A 23,385-nucleotide genomic window follows, 5' to 3' on the forward strand; every position below is an offset into this window, starting at 1 on the left:
GATCTTCCAGCAGCACGGCCAACATTTCGTGAATGATAGTATTCGGAGACCATGGCATCCTTTATATTACGGGCAACATAAATGAGCTATGAACAAGAAAGGGATATTTAACCAGCATTTAATTTGCTATGCTAATTTTATTGACATTTGTTGTACTAGTCATACCTTTGGTTTCTTGTCCCATATCTGATGTGGCAAGAGGGGCAAACACAAATGGCTTTTAACTAAACGAGGTCTCTTCAACCGTTCTATGGGCTTGAAGCAGTTTTCCAAATCATTACTAATGGCGTAATCGAACCTTAAATTGAAAAATGCAATATTTATCATGATTATGAATTCCTTCCATTATAGCTCACTTTCGCTACTTACTCCATGAATGGCGTTCTCACCTCCAAATGTTCTCGTTTGGCAGTTTCAAAATCAAAATCATTCATTACCAGCCACAATAGTTCTTGCATCCAAGTTGTACCACATTTCGGGTATGTCACCAGCCAAACATCATCCGGAAAAACCTCAACGTAATGCACTTTTCTTATGAAATCCAGTCTTTCCGATAGGTAGTGTATTTTTCGTTTACTCCAATCTTTTTGTAACAAATTATTGGGATAGCTTGGAGGTTGATATTCTGTCATACAACTCATTATGAACTCGTGTGCCACCGACTGCAATGATCCAATGTCCAACAGCAACTGAATGGAAACCTGTTGTAATACCCCCACAACTATTTTGTTTGCTATAAATCTATCTTTTTATTTAGCTCACATAGACTTGTCTCTATCTCTCTCTCTCTCTCCCTTACTCATTTTGAATTACAACCTTTATTTGTTATCGCAGCATTGTTGGTCGAACAAATCTCTTGAAATCATGCCTATTTTATTGCACTATGAGCCGAATAACACACAACATCAATTGCTATCAAAGTCGCTGGAAAATTTTCAGATCGTTCCGCATAGTGGAACGCCTACCCACTCGTTTCTGAAAAAACACATTGAATAGAATAAAATTGTATTTAGAGAAACCTAGCTTGACTTTTTAAGAAATTCAAAATTTCATCGAAATTTGAGGAAACATACATCCTTAAAGATTGTGGCTATCGTGTAAAAAATACACCTTCATCGCATCATATGACAGGTGTATCCAAACACTTTGTTTCGGTGACCGCATACTCTGACCATGCTCTATTGCTGTTAGAAGAAACAAGTAAAAGCGTGCTAAGTTCGGCCGGGCCGAATCTTATATACCCTCCACCATGATCACATTTGTCGAGTTCTTTTTCCCGGCATCTCTTCTTAGGCAAAAAAAGAATATAACAAAGATTTGCTCTGCTATTAGAGCGACATCAAATTATAGTCCGGTTTGGACCACAATTAAATTATATGTTGGAGACCTGTGTAAAATTTCAGCCAATTCGAATAAGAATTGCACCCTTTGGGGACTCAAGAAGTAAAATAGAGAGAACGATTTATATGGGATCTGTATCGGGCTATAGACCGATTCAGACCATAATAAACACGTTTGTTGATGGTCATGAGAGGATCCGTCGTACAAAATTTCAGGCAAATCGGATAATAATTGCAACCTCTAGGGGTCAAGAAGTCAAGATCCCAGATCGGTTTATATGACAGCTATATCAGGTTATGAACCGATTTGAACCTTATTTGACACAGTTGTTGAAAGTAAAAATAAAATACGTCATGCAAAATTTCAGCCAAATCGGATAGGAATTGCGCCCTCTAAAAGCTCAAGAAGTCAAATCCCCAGATCTGTTTATATGACAGCTATATTAGGTTATGGACCGATTTGCACCATACTTGGCACAGTTGTTGGATATCATAACGAAATACTTCGTGCAAAATTTCATTCCAATTAGATAAGAATTGCGCACTGTAGAGGTTCAAGAAGTCAAGACCCAAGATCGGTTTATATGGCAGCTATATCAGGTTATGGACCGATTTAAACCATACTTGGCACAGTTGTTGGTATCATAACAAAACACGTTGTGCAAAATTTCATTCCAATCGGATAAGAATTGCGCACTCTAGTGGCTCAAGAAGTCAAGACCCAAGATCGGTTTATATGACAGCTATATCAAAACGTGGACCGATATGGCCCATTTACAATACCAACCGACCTACACTAATAAGAAGTATTTGTGCAAAATTTCAAGCGGCTAGCTTTACTCCTTCGGAAGTTAGCGTGCTTCGACAGACAGACGGACGGAGGGACGGAAGGACATGGCTAGATCGACATAAAATATCGCTACGATCAAGAATATATATACTTTATGGGGTCACAGACGAATATTTCGAGTAGTTACAAACAGAATGACGAAATTAGTATACCCCCCATCCTATGGTGGAGGGTATAAAAACACTACATACCCAATTTCAGCCAAATCGGAATAAATTTGCAGCTTGTAAGGGCTCAAGAAGTCGGTTCAATTAGGAGCTAAATCTGCTATCATTTGCCACCTCTAGCGACCTACATTATTATGAAATATCTGTTCAAAATTTCATGAGGTTAGCTCTACGCGTTCGACCGCTATCGTGATTACTTAAGACGGACGGACGGACATGGCTAGTTCGAATCAGAATGTCGAGACGATCAAGAATACATATATAATACCTGGGTGATTTGCTGGACAGGAAACTGAACTTCAAATCCAACATGTTGGAAAGGGCAAGAAATGCCACTCTTGCCCTATAAACCTGCAAGAGAGCCATTGGAAAAAGTGTCATGCATTGGGTATATACTGCAGTTGTAAGACCTATAATGCTATATGGTGTTGTGGTCTGGTGGACGGCGCTTCAAAAATCCACCTACCGCTCAATACTTTACCGGATCCAAAGAATGCCTTCTTTGTGCATCACAGCCGCACTGAGGCAACACCATCTGATTTACTGAATTTATGCCTCTGGACATTGTGGCTTCCAAATTACAGCCCCCATTGCCGCGAGGTTAAGGGAGCTTTCTCTTTGGTCATGTGGCTGCTACGGACACTGTCTTATCCTTGATACAATATCCGATTTTCCAGGCAGTGTGGATTACACCCTACCTGAGCCGCTTTTTGATAAAAATTACTGTGCCACTATTCCTGATAGAACCGATGGGAACTACGATATCCCTGGTAACAGAAGTTACATAGACTTCTATACGGATGGTTCCAAACTAAACGACCAGGTGGGCTTTGGGGTGTACTCTAAAGATCTAGAACTGGTCATATCGAAAAGATTACCCGACCACTGCAGTGTGTATCAAGCAGAGATCCTTGCAATTAAGGAAGTGGTGAAATGGCTAAGATATAATGTCATTACGATGATTGGCATAACGTATTTCTGAACACAAAAACCACCCCGACTGTCGCAGATCTCGCAACGAGATGGCTGAACAGTTTAAAATTCACCTGTTCTGGGTGCTGGGCCACAGAGACATTCCAGGGAATTCTAAAGCAAACGAGCTTGCGAGACTAGGAACTACCTTACACATTCCAGGGATACTGGAATCTGTGGGTATGCCTCTAGCGACATGTTAGTTAAGTTTTCAGGAGCAGACCCGAAGGGCAACGAATGATAGATGATCACAAAGAGGGGGATGTGAACATTCCAAAACTATGTGGCCTAATCTAGACTTGAAGAGGTCTACTGCTTTATTGTCATTGGCTAGAACAGACTTCTCAGTCATTTTGTCCCTCATGACAGGTCACTGTCAAATCGGAAAACATGCTGACAGACTGAAGGTTGCCAGCAACGACTTTTGCAGAAGCTGTGGGGACATCGAAGAAGAAAAGACTATAGAACACCTTCTGTGTGTGTGTCCCGCACTAGCAGTCAGAAGGAGGTCCCTCTTTAGGTTCTCATTTCTTTGAGATCCTGTCTGATATAGCGGATGTGAACATTCGCAAGTTATTGGGCTTTTTAAAGCGATCTGGATGGTTTAACGGTAGGAACTAGAAGGCATCTTCCTTCTTCTGTTCCTGTGGTATCACAATGGATGAAAACGTCTAAGTGAGTCTGATGGCAGACTGCCACCTAAACCTAACCTAACCATATATACTTTATGGGGTCCTAGATCAATATTTCGAGGTGTTACAAACGGAATTACAAGATTAGTATACCCTCACATTATGGCGGTGGGTATAAAAACATCTCCACGATATACATTGTAGAGTTGGGTAGTCCTTTTATGGCTCTTTTCAATTTTACGAACAACAAGTAAAAACGTGCTATGTTCGGCTGGCCAAAACTTTTATGCCCACCACCATGGATAGCATTTGCCTAATTCTTTGCCCGATATCTCTTTAAGGCAAACAAAGGATAATGGATAAGAATCGAAACATAATTGTATTGAATGTTGGAGGCCATAGTAGAATTCATTGTGTAAAATTTCAGCCAATTCAAAAAAGAATTGCGCACTTTAGGGGCTCAAGACGTCAAATCGGGAGATCGGTTTATTTGAAGCTGTATCTGGGTATAGACCGGTTCAGACCATATTTGACACTTATTTTGAAGGTAATGGGAGAAGCCGGGACCCAGATCGGTTTATATGACAGCTATATCAGGTTATAGACAAGGTTATAGACCATACTTAGCACAGTTGTTGAAAGTTATAATAAAACACGTCGTGCTAAATTTTAGCCAAATAGGATAAGAATTGCGCCCGCTAGTGGCGCAAGAAGTTAAGATCCAGGATCAGTTTACATGGCAGCTATATCAAAACATAGACCGATATGGCCCATTTACAATCCCAACTGACCTACTCAAAAAAGAAGTTTTTTTTTGCAAAATTTCAAACGGCTAGCTTTACTCCTTCGACAGACAGACGGACGGACCTAGCTAGGTCGACTTAAAATGTCATGGCGATCAAGAATATGTATATTCTTTATGGGGTCTTTGACAAATATTTCGAGGAGTTACAAACGGAATGATGAAATTTGTATTACACCATTCTATGGTGGAAGGTATAAAAAGTCACAGTGGGCCAGGTCTGGAAAATGCGGTGGCTGCGGCATCATTAATGTTCTGAACACTGATAGGAAAATGACGTAGCAAGTTCATGCACCAATCGTGTCATTATCATACACAGGCGTAGTTCAAAATATTGTCAACAAGCGAGGTTGATTTTTAGATCACGCGTTTTAGGGTGAGGTGGCCACACAGACACTGGGCCTGAAAAATATCAATTTGTGCTCTACTCTCAAATACCTTTTATTTATGTCCAATATTGCCAAGATCAGCATATAAGTCCTATGTGGGAAGTTTTAAGGCGATTCGTGCTCTACTCCCAATGACCTTTAAATTTATCCGTTTTGGGGGTTGTTTGGGGGTGAGACGGCCCCCAAAACACTTGACCCTCCTTTTGGATATTAGATTCGTTTTCTACTCTCTAATACCTTTCATTTGTGTCCCATATTGTTATGATTGGTCTATATATCTATTTGGCGGACATTCAGGGTGGGACGGTCCCTTAGCCACCCCACTTCCCCCCTTCAAGTATCAAACAATGAGTTACACTATTTTCACCACGGGACCATACCGCACCATCTTAGAAAATGTGAACGCTTTAGCCGTTTTTGAGGCTAAGAGTATATGCAACAAACCAACAAACACAAATTGATTTTCATGCCACCACCGAAGGATGGGGATATATTCATTTTGTTATTCCGTTTGCAACACATCGAATTATCCATTTCCGTCACTATAAAGTCTATATATATTTATTCTCGATCGTCGTTAAAATCTAAGACAATCTAGCAATGTCCGCCCTCCGTCCGTGCGTCTGTCGGTCTGTATGTTGAATCACGCTACAGTCTTGGTTTATGTGGCAGCTATATCAGGTTATGGACCGATTTGAACCATACTAAGCTCCACTTTTCGAAGTCATAACAAAACACCTCATGTACAACTTCAGCCAATTCGGATAAGAATTACGCCCCCCAGTTGCTCAAGAAGTCAAGATTCAAGATCGGTTTATATGGAAGCTATATCAGTATATGGACCGGTTTGAACCATACTTTGCACAGTTGTTGGAAGCATTGTTGACATTTTTGGTAGGTTCCTACCAAAATTGGTAGGTTTCTATACTCTTCGGAGGTTGGTAGGCTGACTTCAAATTTTGGTAGGTTTTTCCAACATGTAAATACCAAATTAATTACTGAAAATATCGCAGGGGATTACCCAAAATTAATTCACTTTCTGCCGTTTTTGTGCAGAATAAAACCATGAATGTCGAGGGGCTAAATGCTAATACAGGGGTGTCACTGCTTCAAATTTTAGTAAAAAGGGGTTAAGTTCGAGAATTCGAGGTAGAAATTTGGCTTTTTACCCTCAGCCTGTGACAGCTGCATACAAATATGGTCAGTATTTCACCATACTCAAATGTCGAGGGGTCCATGCAACTCACTGTAACGGCGAAAATAGATAGTGAAAGCGCATTTCTGGCGTCAAACATTTAATTCGAGAAATCGCTTTATCCAAACAAACTCGGCGGGGTTGTTTTTTGAAATCGGGGCAAAATTACTACTTTACGAACTTAAGATTTCTTATCAGGAGATCGGTATAAAGAATGCTATATCAAGATATAGGCCATCTTTAAACGCAAGGCTATACAGTGATTTCAACGAGCAGATAGACGGACATGTCTAGATACTTTAAGAATGACGATACTTTTAAGAATACTTTGTAGCGTTGAAAATGTATAATTTGATGTGTTCCAAATGGAAAGGCAAAATAGCCTAATCTTCGATGGTGGGTATAAAAACATATACCGCATTTTTGGATTATAGAACATTTGGTGGGTTTTGGTCGGGTTTGGTAGGATTTTTCTTTAATTTTGGTAGGAAATAATTTTTTTGAGTGGCAACACTGGTCAGTCATAGTAAAACACTTCGTACAAAATTTCGGCCAAATCGGATAAGAATTACGCCCTCTAGTGGCCCAAGAAGTCAAGATCAAAGAACGGTATATGTGGCAGCTATATCACGTTATGAACCGCTTTGAATCATACTTAGCCCAGTGGTTGGTAGTCATAACAAAACACTTCATGCAAAATTTCAACCAAATTGGATAATAATTGCGCCCTCTAGAGTTAATATCAATCCCAACTGACTTACACCAATAAGAAGTTTTTGTGCAAAATTTGAAGCGACTAGCTTTACTGCTTCGAAAATTTGCGTGCGTTAGACAGACGGACGGACGAACAAACGAACAGACGGACGGACATGGCTAGATCGACTTAAAATGTCATGACGATCACGAATATCTATTCTTTATGGGGTCTTACACGAATATTTCGAGGTATTGCAAACGGAAAGACGAAATTTGTATACCTTCATCCCATGGTGATGGGTATAGAAATAGAGATGTTGTGCAGAGACTTTCCACTGATTTTTTTTTTTTGCTCATAAGCAGGTTAAATTTGAAGATAGGCTATATCGGCATATATCTTGATATAGCCTTCATATAAACCAATCTGCCGGTTTAAGGCTTTAGGCCCATAAAAGCCATATTTATTATCCGATTTGGCTAAAATTTGAGACAGAGAGTTGGGTTAGGCCACAAGACATCCTTCTTCAATTTGGCGCAGATCGGTTAATAATTGAATATAGATGCCACATAGACCGATCTCTCGATTAAAGGTCTTGGGCCCATAATGGCGAATCTATTTTCCGATTTCGCTGAAATTTGGGACAGTAAGTTATGTATGGCCTTTCAACATCCTTTTTATACCCACCACCGTAGGATAGGTATATATTCATTTAGTCATTCCGTTTGCAACACATCGAAATATCAATTCTCGACCCTACAAAGTATATATATTTGGGATCGCTATAAAATTCTGTCCGTCTGTCCGTTCGCGATTCCCCTATCCGCAACCTGTGGACGCGCACGGTAGCTCGCAGCTAAGCTTCTTGTGACAGCAATGAACACCACACAGATCGGGTCTCAATTTTCCAGCTTGTGTGGTGCTCACAGCTATCCCGGGATAGATGTGTGGTATATATACAAAGTTCGGCCCGGCAAAACTTAATGCTTTTTTACTTGTTTTCATTTAGAGGTCCCAAGTAAAAAGATGAACAGATTACCAAGCTTTGTGAATGAAGAAAAACACCTAAGAAGAGACAAGTGATCCATCTCAGAAACACAGACTTATTGTTGTAATTATTTCTCTAAACTATACTACGATATGCTATTGCCACTTAACAGCAACAATTCATTAAAGGTTACATTATAACTTTCTAAATGTTCATCCATCCATTTATCCAGTCTTTTGATAGTTTCTTCGGTTAACTCTTCACGATACCCATTCACCTTTCCTTTACGAATGAAATTTAAACTGCCGAAGATATAAAGCAAGAATTAATTGTTATTCTAAACAAGTTCAGCAGATATAAACTCACTCTGTAGTTTTAGAACCATTAAAGGTCTTTTGAATTTGTTCAAATTCCCACACATGATGGGTCTTGGGATTCGTTTTCATTTCCTCAAATGACAAGTGTTTAAGCATTTTTGCCATGGTCTTTTCATCTATGGTTTTATTTAGAAATTGGCAAACATCGGTGATAACCTCACGCAAATTTGATTTCATGCGTTCAAAACTTGTATAGAAGACCCATGACTGATTTCGCAATGCATAGAACTCCATGATATGAGGAAAAAAGTCCTCCTCTGACTTATTGTCCTCCATCATTTCGATCACAAAGTGGTCTAGGGTGGTGTCTTCTGAAGTCATACCAATGGCACGTGTATGGTAGTAACCAGAAACAATGACATCCTTTAAATTGCGTACAACATAAATCACCTATAGTTATGAATTATTTTTAATAAGTAGTTGAAATTGTTATGGAATCTTATTTACCTTGGGTTTTTTATGCCACACTTGATGTGGCAAAAACGGCAGACTTAAGTGAGTTTTTACCAAACGTGGTCGTTTGAGTTGTTCCACTCGCTGAAAGCATGTCGTCACATCGTTAGATATATAATAATCAAATCTGAAAGTAAAACAGTTATGCAGGGTAGATGACACGAAGTGCGACCAATTTCAGACTAGTATAACTGTCAAACTAGAAATGACAGTTACATGATATTTATATTGGGTTGCCCAAAAAGTAATTGCGGATTTTTCATATAGTCGGCGTTGACAAATTTTTTCACAGCTTGTGACTCTGTAATTGCATCCTTTCTTTTGTCAGTTATCAGCTGTTACTTTTAGCTTGCTTTAGAAAAAAAGTGTAAAAAAAGTATATTTGATTAAAGTTCATTCTAAGTTTTATTAAAAATGCATTTACTTTCTTTTAAAAAATCCGCAATTACTTTTTTGGCAACCCAATATTATTGATATCTCAGATATGGTTTACAAACCACCAACAGAGTTTACTTCTAAGTAAAACTAACAAGTAAAAAGGCGTTAAGTTCGACCGGGCCGAACTTTGGATACCCACCACCTCGGGTATATATGTAAACCACCTCTCGTCACTAGGCGGTGAAAAATGCATAATTTATGGCCCCATAGCCGTTTTATCGAAAAATGGTCCGATTTGGACCACATTTGACACGGATATTGAGTGGCCTAATAAATACAAGTAATTGTTCAATTTCGTAGAACAAAATATTGGTCATTTTCGTAGCCATATCCAAATATTGACCGATCAGAACCATATACGACCGGGATGTCGAAAAGCCTATCATAGGTCACTGTGTCAAATTTCAGCGAAAACGGATAATCAATGTGCCTTTTATGGGGCAAAGATTTTAAATCGAGAGTTCGGTCTAGGTGGCAGCTATACCTAAATCTGGACCGATCTGGGCCAAATTGAAAAAAAGTTGTCGAAGAGCCTAACGCAACTCACTTTCTCAAATTTCGGCGAAATCGGACAATAAAAGCGCCCAATACCTTAAATCGAGAGATTGGTCTATATGGCAGCTATATACAAATCTGAACCGATCTGAGCCAAAATTGAAGGAGGATGTCATAGGTCTTAACATAAACCACTGCCCCAAATTACGGCGAAATCGGGTAATAAATGCGCTTTTTATGGTCGCAAGACCTTTATAGAGAGATCGGTCTATATGCCAGCTATATCCAAATCTGGACCGATCTGACCCAAATTGAAGAGGGACGTCGAAGGGCCTAATACAACTCACGGTCCCAAATTTCAGTCAAATCGGATAATAAATGTGGCTTTTATGGGGCTACGACCCAAAATCGGCGGATCGGTCTATGTGGGGGCTATATGAAGATATAGTCCGATATAGCCCATCGTCGAACTTAACCTGCTTATGGACAAAAAAAGAATTTGTGTCAAATATCAGCTCAATATCTCTATTTTTAAAGACTGTAGCGTGATTTCAACAGACAGACGGACGGACATGGCTAGATCGCCTTAGATTTTTACGCTGATCAAGAATATATATACTTCATATGGTCGGAAATGGATATTTCGATGTGTTGCAGACGGAATGACAAAATGAATGTACCCCCATCCTTCGGTGGTGGGTATAAAAAGAATGTTATTCGTGGTAATTGCGTTATATTTTGCTGGAAATCGCATTCGGCTATGCAGTTGTTATAACCGCGAGAGCGCAATTTTTGTCCGATTTGACTGAAATTTTGATCCCAGTGTGTTGATATCACTTCCAGCAACTGTGCTAAGTATGGTCTAAATCGGTCCATAACCTGACATAGCTGCCATATAAACCGATCTGGGATCTTGACTTTTTGACCCTCTAGAGAGCGCAATTCTTCTCCGATTTGGCGCAAATTTTGTACAACGACTTCTCCTACGGCCTTCAACATACGTATGCAATATGGTCTGAATCGATCTGTAGCTTGATGCCATCCATGGTGGAGGGTATATAAGATTCGGCCCGGCCGAACTTAGCTCGCTCTTACTTGTTCTTGTTAATTTTGTTGTTGTGTTCCCCAGTGTAATCAATGGGTTCCAAGGTCTACTTACTCTAAAAATGGTGATCTTAATTCCAAGTGTTCCTTTTTGGCTTTTTCGAAATCAAACTCGTTCATTACCAGCCACAACAATTCTTGCATCCAAGTTGTGCCAGCTTTTGGTAATGTCACCAGCCACACATCATCTCGATAAACTTCGAGATCGTAAATTTTTCCGTAAAATTGCTGCTCAGCCGGCGAACACTTTAATTTTCTTTGCGACCAATCATTTTGTAGTAGATTTGTTGGATATTCAGGTGGTGAATATTCTACCAGATCTTCCTTAGTGCTACTGCAAACTGTGAGGTCCATACATCTGTTGAGTAGACGAAAATAAATTTTTAGCGGGTATTCCATATGTTTAACTTACAATAATACAAGATATAATATCAAGCTTTTTAATACGTTATGACCGTCCAACCGAAGCATTATTTCTTTCAATACTAATATTTGTTTTTCCTGTCACATTTACTTTTGTACCTTGTAATGCATGTTTTGTTTAGTTGATATGTATAGAATACAGAGGTTAATCGATCACTATAATAAACAACTAGTTATACCCTCTACCATACGATGGGGATATACTGATTTCGTCATTCCGTTTGTAACACCTCGAAATATTCGACTAAGATCCCATAAATTATATATATTCTTAATCGTCATGACATTTTAAGTCGATCTAGCCGTATCCATCCGTCCGCATCCTAACTTTCTGAGGAATAAAGCTAGGCGCTTGAAATTTCGCATAAATACTTTTTATCAGTGTAGGTCGGTTGGGATTGTAAATGGGCCATATGGATCCAAGTTTTGATACAGCTGCTATATAAACCGATCTTAGATCTTGACTTGTTAGGCCTCTAGAGGACGCAATTCTTATCCGATTTGGCTGAAGTGTTGTTTCGTTATGACTTCCAAAAAATGTGCTTAGTGTGGTTTAAATCAGTCCATAACCCGATATAGCTGCCATATAAACCGATTTGGGATCTTGACTTCTTAAGCCTCTAGAGCGCGCAGTTCTTATCCGATTTGTTTCATGACCTTCAACACATATGTCCAATATGGTATGAAGCGATGTATAGCCTTATACAGCTCCCATATAAACCGATCACCCGATTATGCTTCTTGAACACCTACAAGGCGCAATTCTTATCCGAATGAACTGAAATATTAGTCAATGACTTCTACTATGGCCTTCAACATTCAAATCACTTATGGTCCGAATCAGACTGTAACTTGATATATCTTCAATAGCATAACAATTCTTATCCATTATTCTTTGTTTGCCAAAAAAGAGATACCGCGCAAGGAACTCGACAAATGCAATCCATGGTGGAGCATATATAAGATTCGGCCCGGCCGAACTTAACACACTTTAGATTGTTTTAACATTTTTCTATTCTCTCATGCTCTCTCAGTGCGACTCACACTTTACTGCCGCACAGTGTTTGGTTCATAAAACAAAGTTGTATGAATAAAGGCCAATAATTAAATTAAATCTATGTATTTGATTGATTCATAAATGAGTTGTATCCACACTCAAAGAAAACTATCAAGTTATTTAAAATTACAAGTAAAAATCTGTTAAGTGCGGCCGTGCCGAACTATGGATACCTACCACCATGGATAAATTCACCATCCTCTTTTATAACAATTCCACTACCATATCCATTGCGATATGCAAATCGGGGCTGATCTAGCTCATATTAGATTGAGGTGCAGGGCAAGGTTTGAATTGTTTGAACATTTTTATACCCACCACCATAGGATAGGAGGTATATTCATTTAGTCATTCCGTTTGCAACACATCGAAATATCAATTTCCGACCCTACAAAGTATATATATTTCGGATCGTCGTGAGATTCTAAGACGATTTAACGATGTCCGTGTGTCTGTCCGTCTATTAACGGGCCAAATAGGACCATATTTGGAAATAGCTGCTATATAGACCGATTTTCTAATAAAGGGTCTATATTGCCCATAAAAACTTTATTTTATTGAAATTTGAAACAGTGAGTAGTTTAAGGCCTCCTGATATCTGACCTTAATATGGTTCAGATCGGACTATATTTAGATATAGCTGCCATATGGACCGATCGAGCAATAAAAGGTCTGAAGCCCATTAAAGCTTTATGTTTTATCCAATTTCGCTGAAATTTTAAACAGTGAGTGGTTTCAGGCCTCTCAACTTCGAATTTAAATATAGTTCAGATCGGACTATATTTAGATATAGCTGCCATATAGACCGATCTCCCGATAAAGGGTCTGAAGCCCTTAAAAGCATTATTGGATAAATAATAATGCTTGAAGCCCATAAAATCCCTATTTATTACCCAATTTCACTGAAATTTGAAATAGTGAGTAGTTTTAGACCATCCGCCATCCGACCCAAATATGGTAAAAAAAGGACTGTATTTAGATATAGACCGATATGCCGGTTAAGGGTCTGAAGCTCACAAAAGCTTTATTTATTACCCGATTTTGTTGAAATTTGAAATACAAAATTGAACAGTGAGTTATATTTATTAGACACTAAATGTCCGTGCCGAATTTGGGTGCATAAGTTATACAATTTTCACCGGATTGTGACTAAATGGGGTTTACATCATTACTTGTTATTGTTAAATGAAGGCAAGTCAAAAGCAACGAAAATATGAAGGCGTTTTAAAAGCGAATGGTAGCAATCTGTTCGCTGGAGCGAGATTCTGAAGTCCGTTTCTGGCGCAATGGCCCCTCGATCCCCTAGCGATCCAAAATGCCGCCTCGGGTAAGACGCCGCGTGGTTGTCATATGCCCTCAGGGATATATTAAATTTGGGCTCCATATACACCCAACATGTGATGTCTTCATACTCATTATCATCCTCCTCCTCTTCATCCTAAATTTTGGAAAAAAATGAAAATTGGAAAAAGCGCGTAGGTGAATGTAATTCGTTTGTTTTTTGCGTTTTCGTAATCTACAATACTTCTTAATATCTTTCATTTGGTACCCATATTGCCTAGGGTTAAAGGGGGTCAAACATCTTCAAGATCCCGTAGGTCCTTCTCAGGTTCACCTTTAATTTTTTGTTTTTACATATTCATACTCGCTAATATCTTTCAATTGATACCCATATTGTCTAGGTTGGGTATCACCTCCATTCTTTACTGGTGGGTATATAAAATATAGCATTTTAAGTGCGCGGAGTCTGAGGGGGAGTCGAATAATTTGGTTGGAATCTGAGTCGAGTCAAAATTGCTCGACTCTAGGTTAGGAAGGAGTGCCACTTCTTGACAGACTCTCTTAGGCCATTTTAAGAACCCACAACCCTCCGCAATGGCAATTCGAGCACGCTATCAACTCGGCTAGAAGGCATATTTCGTTCCTTGGGCCTGAGGTGATACCTCATGAATTAAAACATCTAAGTGAATCTGATTCCAGAAGCTTTGTAAATGAAGAAAAACACCCAAGAAAAGATTAGTGACACATCTCAAAAACACAGATTTATTATTAGATTCATTTCTTTAAACTATTCTATGTTATGCTATTGCCAAATAATAGTAGCAAATCACTTAGGGTTACATTATAACTTTCTAAATGTTCATCCAACCATTTATCCAGTCTTTTGATCGTTTCTTCAGTTAACTCTTCACGATATCCATTCACCTTTCCTTTACGAACGAAATTGAAACTGCCAAAGATATAAAGTAAGCATGAGTAGTTCTTCTAAACAAGTTCAGCAGATATAAACTCACTCTGTAGTTTTAGAACCATTAAAGGTCTTTTGAATTTGTTCAAATTCCCACAAATGATTGGTCTTGGGATTCGTTTTCATTTCCTCAAATGACAAATGTTTAAGCATTACTGCCATGGTCTTTTCATCTATGGTTTTGTTTAGAAATTGACAAACATCGGTGATAACCTCACGCAAATTTGATTTCATGCGTTCAAAACTTGTATAGAAGACCCATGACTGATTTCGCAATGCATAAAACTCCATGATATGAGGGAAAAAATCCTCCTCTGACATATTGTCCTCCATCATTTCGGTCACATATTGGTCCAGGGTGGTGTCTTCCGAAGTCATACCAATGGCACGTGTATGGTAGTAACCAGATACAAGGACATCCTTTAGATTGCGTGCAACATAAATCACCTATAATTGTAATTCATTTTTAATAAGTAGTTGAAATTGTTATGGAATCGTTCATATCTTATTTACCTTAGGTTTTTTATGCCACACTTGATGTGGCAAAAACGGCAGACTTAAGTGAGATTTTATCAAACGTGGTCGTTTAAGTTGTTCCACTCGCTGAAAGCATGTCGTCAAATCGTTGGACATATAATAATAATCAAATCTAAAAGTAAAATAGTTATACAGGGTAGATGACACGCAATGTTACCAAGTTCAGACTGGTATATCTGTCAAACTAGAAATGACAGTGACATGATGTTACTGATAACTCATTACATGGTTCGCAAGCCACTAACAGTATTTGCTTCCGAGTTTATTTAAAAAGAAAGTTATTAGTGAATTTCAAGCGTAGTAGTGTATTTGCTTTATATTTTACTGGAAATCATATTTGGCTGTGCGGTTTTCCCTGTTAATGTTTTTGTTATATTCCACAGTGTAAGGCCTACTTACTCTAAAAATGGTGATCTTAATTCCAAGTGTTCCTCTTTGGCTTTTTCGAAATCAAACTCGTTCATTACCAACCACAACAATTCCTGCATCCAAGTGGTGCCAGCTTTTGGTACTGTCACCAGCCACACATCATCTTGGTAAACTTCAAGATCGTAAATTTTTCTATAAAATTGCTTTTCAGCCGGCGAACACTTTAATTTTCTTTGTGACCAATCATTTTGTAGTAGATTTGTTGGATATTGAGGTGGTGAATATTCTACCAGATCTTCCTTGGTGCTATTGCAAACTGTGGGGTCCATACATCTATTGAGTAGACGAAATTAAATATTATATGTTCGACGTTATTAGCAATTTTTTATATTTAACTTACAATAATATGACATATAATATCAAGCTTTTTAATACGTTACTACCGTGCAACTGAATCATTATTTCTCTCAATACTAATAATTATATTTTCTATTAGAAGGCTAACAATCAGATGCTGTCACATTTACTCTTGTACCTTGCAACGCATGTATTGTTTAGATGATATGCACAGAATATAGGGGTCAATCGATCACTAGAATACATAACTCTTAGTTTTAAAATGTTTATATTCTCCCATGCTCTCTCAGTGCGTCTCACACTTTACTGCCGCACAGTGTTTTGCTCAAGAAGTAAAGTTGTTAGAATTAGGGCCAAGAATTTAATTAATTGATTAATTCATAAATGAGTAAACTATGAAATTGTTGAAAACTAAAATCAAAATAAAAGATATAATGTACACCTTTTTGGAAGTACGAGGGCTGCCTTTTATATTTCAGGATTAGAGAACACAAAATCAAATATTAATCATCATAAATCATTGGCATTGGTTTTCAAAATATTCCTCAATTAGATCTATGCGCTTTTGTATGCGTTTGAATTAATTGTCGATGCACTTTTGCCACTCTGATTGAGGTATCTCCAAAACATGGAGATACGTCGAAAACGTATATCTCTCATTATACCCTACATCACTACTGTGGTACAGGGTATTATAACTTAGTGAATTTGTTTGTAACACCCAAAAGAAAGAGAGATAGACCCATTGATAAGTATACCGATAGACTCAGAATCACTTTCTGATTCAAATTAGCTATGTCGGTCTGTCTGTCGGTCTGTCTGTCTGTCCGTCTGTCCATATTAATTTGTGTACAAACTACAGGTCGCATTTTTCATCCGATCGTCTTAAAATTTGGTACAGGCATGTTTTTCGACCTAGAGACGAAACCTATTGAAATTGGAAAAAATAGGTTCAGATCTGGATATAGCTCCCATATATATTTTCGTCCGATTTTTAGTAATAAGGCAATAAAATGGTCATTTGTTAACGGATTCTCTTGAAATTTGGCAGGAAAGATTTTTTTATGACTCTCGAGATTACTGATCAATTTCATGGAAATCGGATTAGATTTAGATATAGTTCTCATATATATATATCGCCCGATTTTCACTCCTAAAGCCACTGCAGACACATTTATTGACCAATCTTGCTAAAAAAATTGCACAACGCTTTCCTCGACGACTTCCACAATATACATAGAGTTTGGTCAGAATCGGTTCAGATTTAGATATAGCTCCCATATATATGTTCGTCCGATTTGCAGTAATATTGCAATAAAATGGTCTTTTGTTAACCGATTTTCTCGAAATTTGGCAGGAGAGATTTTCTCTTGATATAACAGGTGAATTTCATGGAAATCGGTTCAGATTTAGCTATAGCTCTCATATAAATATTGTGCGATTTTAATTTCTAGAATAACAGCCAGCGCATTTATTGACCCATCTTGCCAAAATTTTGCAAAACGCTCTCCTCGACGACTGCCACAGTATCTGAGGAGTAAGCTTGAAATCGGTTCAGATTTAGTTTTAGCTCTCATAATATGTTCGTCCGATTTTGAGAAATATTGCAAAAACGTGCTCATTTGTTAACCGATTCTGTCGAAATTTTGCAGGAAGGATTTTCTTATGACTCTCAATATTACTGGTGAATTTCCTACAAATTGGTTCAGATTTAGATATAGCTGTCATATATGTATATCGCCCGATTTTCACTTCTAGAGCCACTGCAAGAGCATTGTTTGATCAATCTTGCCAAAATTTTGCACAACGCTTTCCTCGACGACTACCACATTATCTGAGAAGTTTGCTCGAAATCGGTTTAGAAATAGATATAGCTTCTATATATATGTTCGTCAGATTTTGGGTAATTTTATAATGTTTTCATTTGTCAACCGTTGTTTTTACAGTTTGAGCATAGTTGGTCGCCGAGGTCCATCAAAATTGGTTCAAAATTGGATATAGCTCCCACATTGTACTTATAGGGTAGGTGTAGGGTATTGTACAGTCGGCACCGTCCGACTTTTGCCCATACTTACTGGTTTTATTTTTAACGTACGGGAATAAAACGGGAAGTCATTCGGTGCCAAGTCAGGACTATACGGGGGATGACTCAACAAATCGATGTTTTGAGTGCTCAAAAACTCAGTTATTTGAGCCGATGTATGAAAGCTCGCATTGTCGTGATGAAGAGTGATCCGTCTTTGGCGGTTGGTTTTCCTGATTTCTTGGAAGACAACTGGCAAAAACATGCTTGCGTACCACTCAGAATTGACTGTTCTGCGTTGTTCTAGTGGTACAATGCGGCATGTCCAGTTTTTCCGAAAACAGAAGCGATCATTTGCTTGGAAGTATTCGTGAGCGAGCAACTTTTGTTGGATTTGCCTCATCTTGAAAAACCCCATACTGTCGACTGCTGTTTACAATTGGGCTCATACGCTTAAATCCACGATTTATCACCTGTTAAGATGTCGTAGACGTGTTTCGAAGCACCGCGATCGTATTTTTGGGGCATTTCTTTCGACAAATATACACGAGCTTTTGTTTGAGCGATTTACAAATTGTGTGGGATCAAACGCGAATAAATTTTTTGGACGATCAAATGCGATATTGCTGGTCCCACTAATCCCTAAGGTTGTCTCAATCTCATCATAGATCACATGATGATCTTGCAATATCAGTTAGCGCACAGCATCAATGGTTTTTGAAACAACAACTGATTTTGGACGACCTTTACGAAATTCGACTTGGAGTGAACTACGACCTCGGTTAAATTCACTATACCATCGATAAACCCTGGTCCTTGATGTAGCTTCATCGCCAAAAATTGAATTAAGTTCATAGATGCACTATTGTTGAGTTAATCCACATCGAAAGTTGTAAAAAATAATCGCACGAAAGTGTTCACGATTTAATTCCATTTTTTGGGCGAGATGAATCTTCTAAGTTACTGTAAACAACACAAATAGCGCTCGTATGTCAAAACGTTCTGAATACGTATAACCTCAAAAGTGTCAAGCTTTACGACAGAGCTGTCAGTTGGCAGGTTGCAACACAATGGTTGTCCAATTCCGAAATGTAAAAGGCAACCCTCGTTTATAGCAAAATAAGACGTGCAGACACACAAGAAGTCAGATCGCCATATTGGTTTATATATATTGTGGCTTTCATCGTTTGAATTCAATCGTGATGTCGACAAACCGACTGACATGGCTTTCGACGGGACGATTCGCAAATTTCTTTTGGCATTATAGTTATGGATTTGCATTTATTTCAGCTTTAAGAATAAAGTTGGGCGCCATATATTCGACCACTTCTTAATGTATGCATGTTTGTTGCTAAGATAATATTGATAAGATAAAACAAGTTAAGATTTCACACAATTGTAAAACGCAATAGATAATCATCACACACAGACTCTCAGAGTTTCCACTAGTGCTAGAATTAACACTTCTTGCCCAAATATGTCGAAAATCTTTTCAGGATTCAGACATGTCTTCGTCATGCTGGGTAAACTACTTTATGACTACACTGTGCACATTCCAGAGTTGGAACGTCATACATTAACAAAGAATATTATACCAAAGTAAGTTAGTAAGGCGTATTTTTGAAATTTCATTCCAAGTTGAATTTCAAAGATTACTTACTCAATACAGCTTCCATATAAACCAACATTCCAATTTAATATCTTAAGGGAAAGAATCCCATTTTCCAGGACAACTCATTTTCCACCAAATTTTGGTTATACTTGAATTGGTTTGTTTTATTTTCTCCTCTACCACTTGCGCCAATATAAATGTTCAATATAGCCTAAAATTTGCGTGCTGAACGATAAAATTGGAGAGCCCTCTAATCTTCAGCTAAAATTTAAAGGAACAACAATACTTGTCTCTTACTATGATGTTGCCGGGAATCAAGCATATGCTTTAAAAAACGTCAGAAAGTGTATTGTATAGCTCCCATCTCTGGACTGGTGGATAGAAAATTCGTTATTGCGATAACGAATTACGGTATTTGTTTTTAAACAGTAAAGTATTGAGCGAATATGATTCATTTGCTCATCATCATGACTAGAATTTCATGAAACTGAAAAATAGATTGTTAGTAAAAACAATGTTTCAGACAGAAGAAGTCATACCAAAAACATATCCCACTGATCTCTTAGCCAAAGATTGCTCTAAACGAAAGTATTTCGATCGTCCCAATTGTAGTGAATTTCTTGATAAAGTCTATGATGTTGGAATTAGTGCAGCTGATGTTTGGATTGCAACGTTAAGCTGGAGTTACATACCACGCGAAGCACTTATGCGCACTTAAGCAATCAGATACGCCACATGCGTTCTTTGGTTTGAGTTAAATACCATGCGCCTTTTGGTTCACACATATTTTCTAAAATCATCTTATTTATGTCATTTCACTCACTTGCCGCACCGATTTTACATAAGTGAGCTCGTAGTCCTATGTATCCCGTTATGACAACAAAAGCTATACTGACCTCCTTCTTACTTCCTTTTCGATTTTCGCCGTCCTACCGACTGTTTCGCTGTTCCACAGTTCCACTTAAATCGGACTGGGTCGACCAGAAAGCCTCCAACGATGCCCGGCAACCAAACGATGCGGATTGTGCCATCCTCAGTGAAGGTGTTACACTGCAAGACTGTTCGCGATCTTACCGACCCGGTTATTATTGCCCTTATGGCCACTTAACTGTCCGTAAAGATTTTCGCACTCGACGTCCTCAAGTTAGTACCACACTACCTCACGCATTCCTTGATCGCCCGGATCTCTGCCTCTAGGACCGTATTATGGTCAGGCAATCTAAAACAGATCTCAGGCGCTGGGCTCTCAATGTAGTGTCCCAGGCCCACTCTGTCCCCTAACTTTGATCCATCCGTGTAACATGATCTTCCAGATGGCAATACTAGGGTTCCGTCAGTCCAAGACTGTGCCGCTGGCAGCAGTGCCTCGCACTCGACCTCAAGTGTAGTTTCAGGTATCTAATTGGAAACCTCTTCACTTCCTTCCAGGTTTCATATCGTCGACTCGATTATAGCGCGATGGTATCACCTGCTCCTCTCCTCTATCGCCCTAAGTCTCTCCCATTGCCTTAAGTCTCATAGCTGCAATGACTGCCTCACACTTAATCTGTACGTCTATGGGTCGGATATCTAAAACAGTTTCCAGTGCCCTTGTGGGCGTGATCCTCATCGCTGCGCCTATGCCAAGACAACTGAGACGTAACTAAGTATTGGTCTAATCACGCTCATGTAGAGCCAGTGACCTATTCTCGGGCCCCATTTCGAGCCTACGGCCCCTCTCATAGTGCCCAACATCTGTGAGCCTTCTCGGTACGATCCTCAATATGTCTATGATCACTCCTTAGTATTTGACCTTTTCAGATATAGAAATCGTTCTATTGAGGAAATGTGGAATGTGAAATTGGCCCACCTCTGTCATCGCGTGAAAAGGCAGACTTCGATCTTTTCTGGGTTAACATTGAGAGCCCTAGGTCTAGCCCACTCGTATGCCATCTGCAGGTCCATTTCGGCCCTTCTGCATAGGTGGTTTGGATTCTTACCCCTTAGAAATATTATAACATCGTCTTCATAGCAGACGGGCTCAAATCCGTCCTCAGTCAGCATTTATGGTGATCACCCATAGAAGTGGAGATAAAATGTCCCCTGTGCATTGCCCTGTGCCACTTTCTTCCTTATATTTATGTCATGGGATCCACAATATATCCACCTGCTCCTTAGCATGTGAATTATCTAGTCTTTAAGGACCCGGTCTGCCCTGTAATAATCTAAGGATTGGGTCAAAGTGTTGGTCCGCACATTGTTAAAAACCCTCGATGTCGATGCATACCAACAATGTGTACGTCTTGACATCGAAGGATTCTTCTATTTTACGCACAGTCCAGTGCAGGACAGTCTCCACCGACCTTCCCTTGACATGGGCATGCTGTTTATATTTAAGCAGTTCGCTGGATGTCCTCTTCTTTACCATGGCATCGCACCCTATTAGTACCTCATCTCCTGTCTGTTTTGGCTTCCTTACCAGTCGTTGAAGCTCTGACATGGTTGGCGGTATCGGAGAGTCGAAAGGCAGATAAAGTGATGCCAGGTATGCACCACCGTCTCCCTGTCTCATCACAGTTGTATCCGACGTTGATAATATATAATTAAAATTTCTATGAAAAATAACTCAGGTCCTAGGCCGAGTACCAGAGTTACCATATAATAATTCGTAGTTGATATGGTTCAGTCCAGAAACTTTATCCGGGACGTCCATGGCTCCTGATTTAAGGCACTATGAATCTTGCCCTTGCTGATTTTTTCCATCAGAGCATGTGTAGCTGTCTCGATCCGGTGGAGGTTTATCTGGATAACCTCAATTATTGGTGCTCCATTAGATGGGCTTCTTGGAAGTGGATGATGGTCTCACCGTCTGCTCCTTGTTCCTTAGGCTGCATTGAGTTTCCCGTCACTGCACTGCCTAATTATTTAATATTAGGATCTTTGCATATCCTGGTCTTCAGAATCTTAAAAAAGTCGGTAATGGTTCCATCATCGAGTCCCTGTTCGTTAGGCTGTATTGAGTCTACCGTCCCTGCATTGCCTGATGTTTCAATATTAGGATATTTGACTATACTCGTCTTCCAAATCTTGAGTAAATGGGCGTCTTGGGAGTAGGTTGTGGTCTTACCGTTAGGCGGCATTGAGTTCTCTGTCACTACACTGCCTGATGTTTCAGCATTAGGATCTTTGTCCATTCTAGTCTTCCCAATCTCGAGAAAGTCGTTGATGGTTCCGTCATCGGGTCCCTGTTCATTAGGCCTGATGTTATAGTATTAGGATTTTTACTTATCCTAGTCTTCCCAATATTGAGAGAGTGGGTGATAACTTCCACCTTCGGCCCCCTGTCCGTTAGGCGTTATTGAGTGTCCCGCCACTGCACCGCCTGAGGGCTCAATATAAAGATATTCGTCTATCCTTCCCAATCTTGAAAAAGACGGCCATGGCCCCGTAGAACGCCATGCCTTTAGTCTTAGCCAAACTTGTCACGGAGACTTGATCAATGTCAACCACAAGGCGAGTTCCCTCCCCCATTCTCATCACCGCGGGAAACCAGCCACTTATCTACGGCCAAATCTTGGTTTTGCTTGTTTAAGACTTCCATCATGAGTTCCGTCGCAATTTCGGCGACTACAGCCTTGATGAAGACCGTCGCCTTTGTGAGCTGTGGGATGTCCATCTTTCTCACAAGGTCGACGTTTGCGCCCCAGGGAGTGTGGATACTTTCAACGAGCTTTGTGACTGTATCAATACATTCCGCTGACGCAAAGCGCAGCGTTAAGATGTCCCCTCTATACTCACATCTCATAATTCGTATACGTGGACTCCCTTCAGAGTTCAATACATGTTCAATAAACCGATCGTTTACCAAATACTTCACCTCATCT

At 39.3% G+C, this 23,385-nt stretch overlaps 3 protein-coding genes across 4 annotated transcripts in view; 1 reads left to right on the top strand and 2 right to left on the bottom strand.

The window, feature by feature from the left end:
- LOC106089255 (synaptic vesicle glycoprotein 2C) overlaps positions 1-23,385 on the top strand; it is a 63,999-nt gene that overhangs the window by 23,368 nt on the left and 17,246 nt on the right. The window lies entirely within an intron of this gene.
- Positions 8,131-11,397, bottom strand: LOC131995016 (estrogen sulfotransferase Ste2-like). Its single transcript, XM_059362538.1, has 5 exons — positions 11,309-11,397; positions 10,952-11,254; positions 8,854-8,986; positions 8,396-8,796; positions 8,131-8,331 (listed from the first exon to the last, which is right to left on the bottom strand). The coding sequence occupies exons 1-5, from the start codon at positions 11,365-11,367 to the stop codon at positions 8,175-8,177; spliced, it is 1,053 nt and encodes a 350-aa protein (XP_059218521.1). The 5' UTR covers positions 11,368-11,397; the 3' UTR covers positions 8,131-8,174.
- LOC106089251 (sulfotransferase 1E1) lies at positions 14,393-16,060 on the bottom strand. Its single transcript, XM_059362537.1, has 5 exons — positions 15,931-16,060; positions 15,561-15,863; positions 15,138-15,273; positions 14,671-15,071; positions 14,393-14,606 (listed from the first exon to the last, which is right to left on the bottom strand). Exons 1-5 carry the CDS (start codon positions 15,987-15,989, stop codon positions 14,450-14,452), a joined length of 1,056 nt encoding a protein of 351 aa, XP_059218520.1. The 5' UTR covers positions 15,990-16,060; the 3' UTR covers positions 14,393-14,449.

This window comes from Stomoxys calcitrans, chromosome 2 (genome assembly GCF_963082655.1).
Source record: "Stomoxys calcitrans chromosome 2, idStoCalc2.1, whole genome shotgun sequence".
Lineage (NCBI taxonomy): Eukaryota > Metazoa > Arthropoda > Insecta > Diptera > Muscidae > Stomoxys > Stomoxys calcitrans.

Excerpts from the sequence above, each read along its gene's own strand:
- LOC106089251 (XM_059362537.1), bottom strand. The coding sequence starts at position 15,989 with ATGATTCAGTTGCACGGTAGTAACGTATTAAAAAGCTTGATATTATAT. Across the intron at positions 15,864-15,930 it reads ATATTATATGTCATATTATT|ATGTATGGACCCCACAGTTT; the intron begins GTAAGTTAAATA and ends TCTACTCAATAG. Across the intron at positions 15,274-15,560 it reads TTAAGATCACCATTTTTAGA|ATTTGATTATTATTATATGT; the intron begins GTAAGTAGGCCT and ends TTTTACTTTTAG.
- LOC131995016 (XM_059362538.1), bottom strand. The coding sequence starts at position 11,367 with ATGCTTCGGTTGGACGGTCATAACGTATTAAAAAGCTTGATATTATAT. Across the intron at positions 11,255-11,308 it reads ATATTATATCTTGTATTATT|ATGTATGGACCTCACAGTTT; the intron begins GTAAGTTAAACA and ends TCTACTCAACAG. Across the intron at positions 8,797-8,853 it reads TGTGGCATAAAAAACCCAAG|GTGATTTATGTTGTACGCAA; the intron begins GTAAATAAGATT and ends TCATAACTATAG.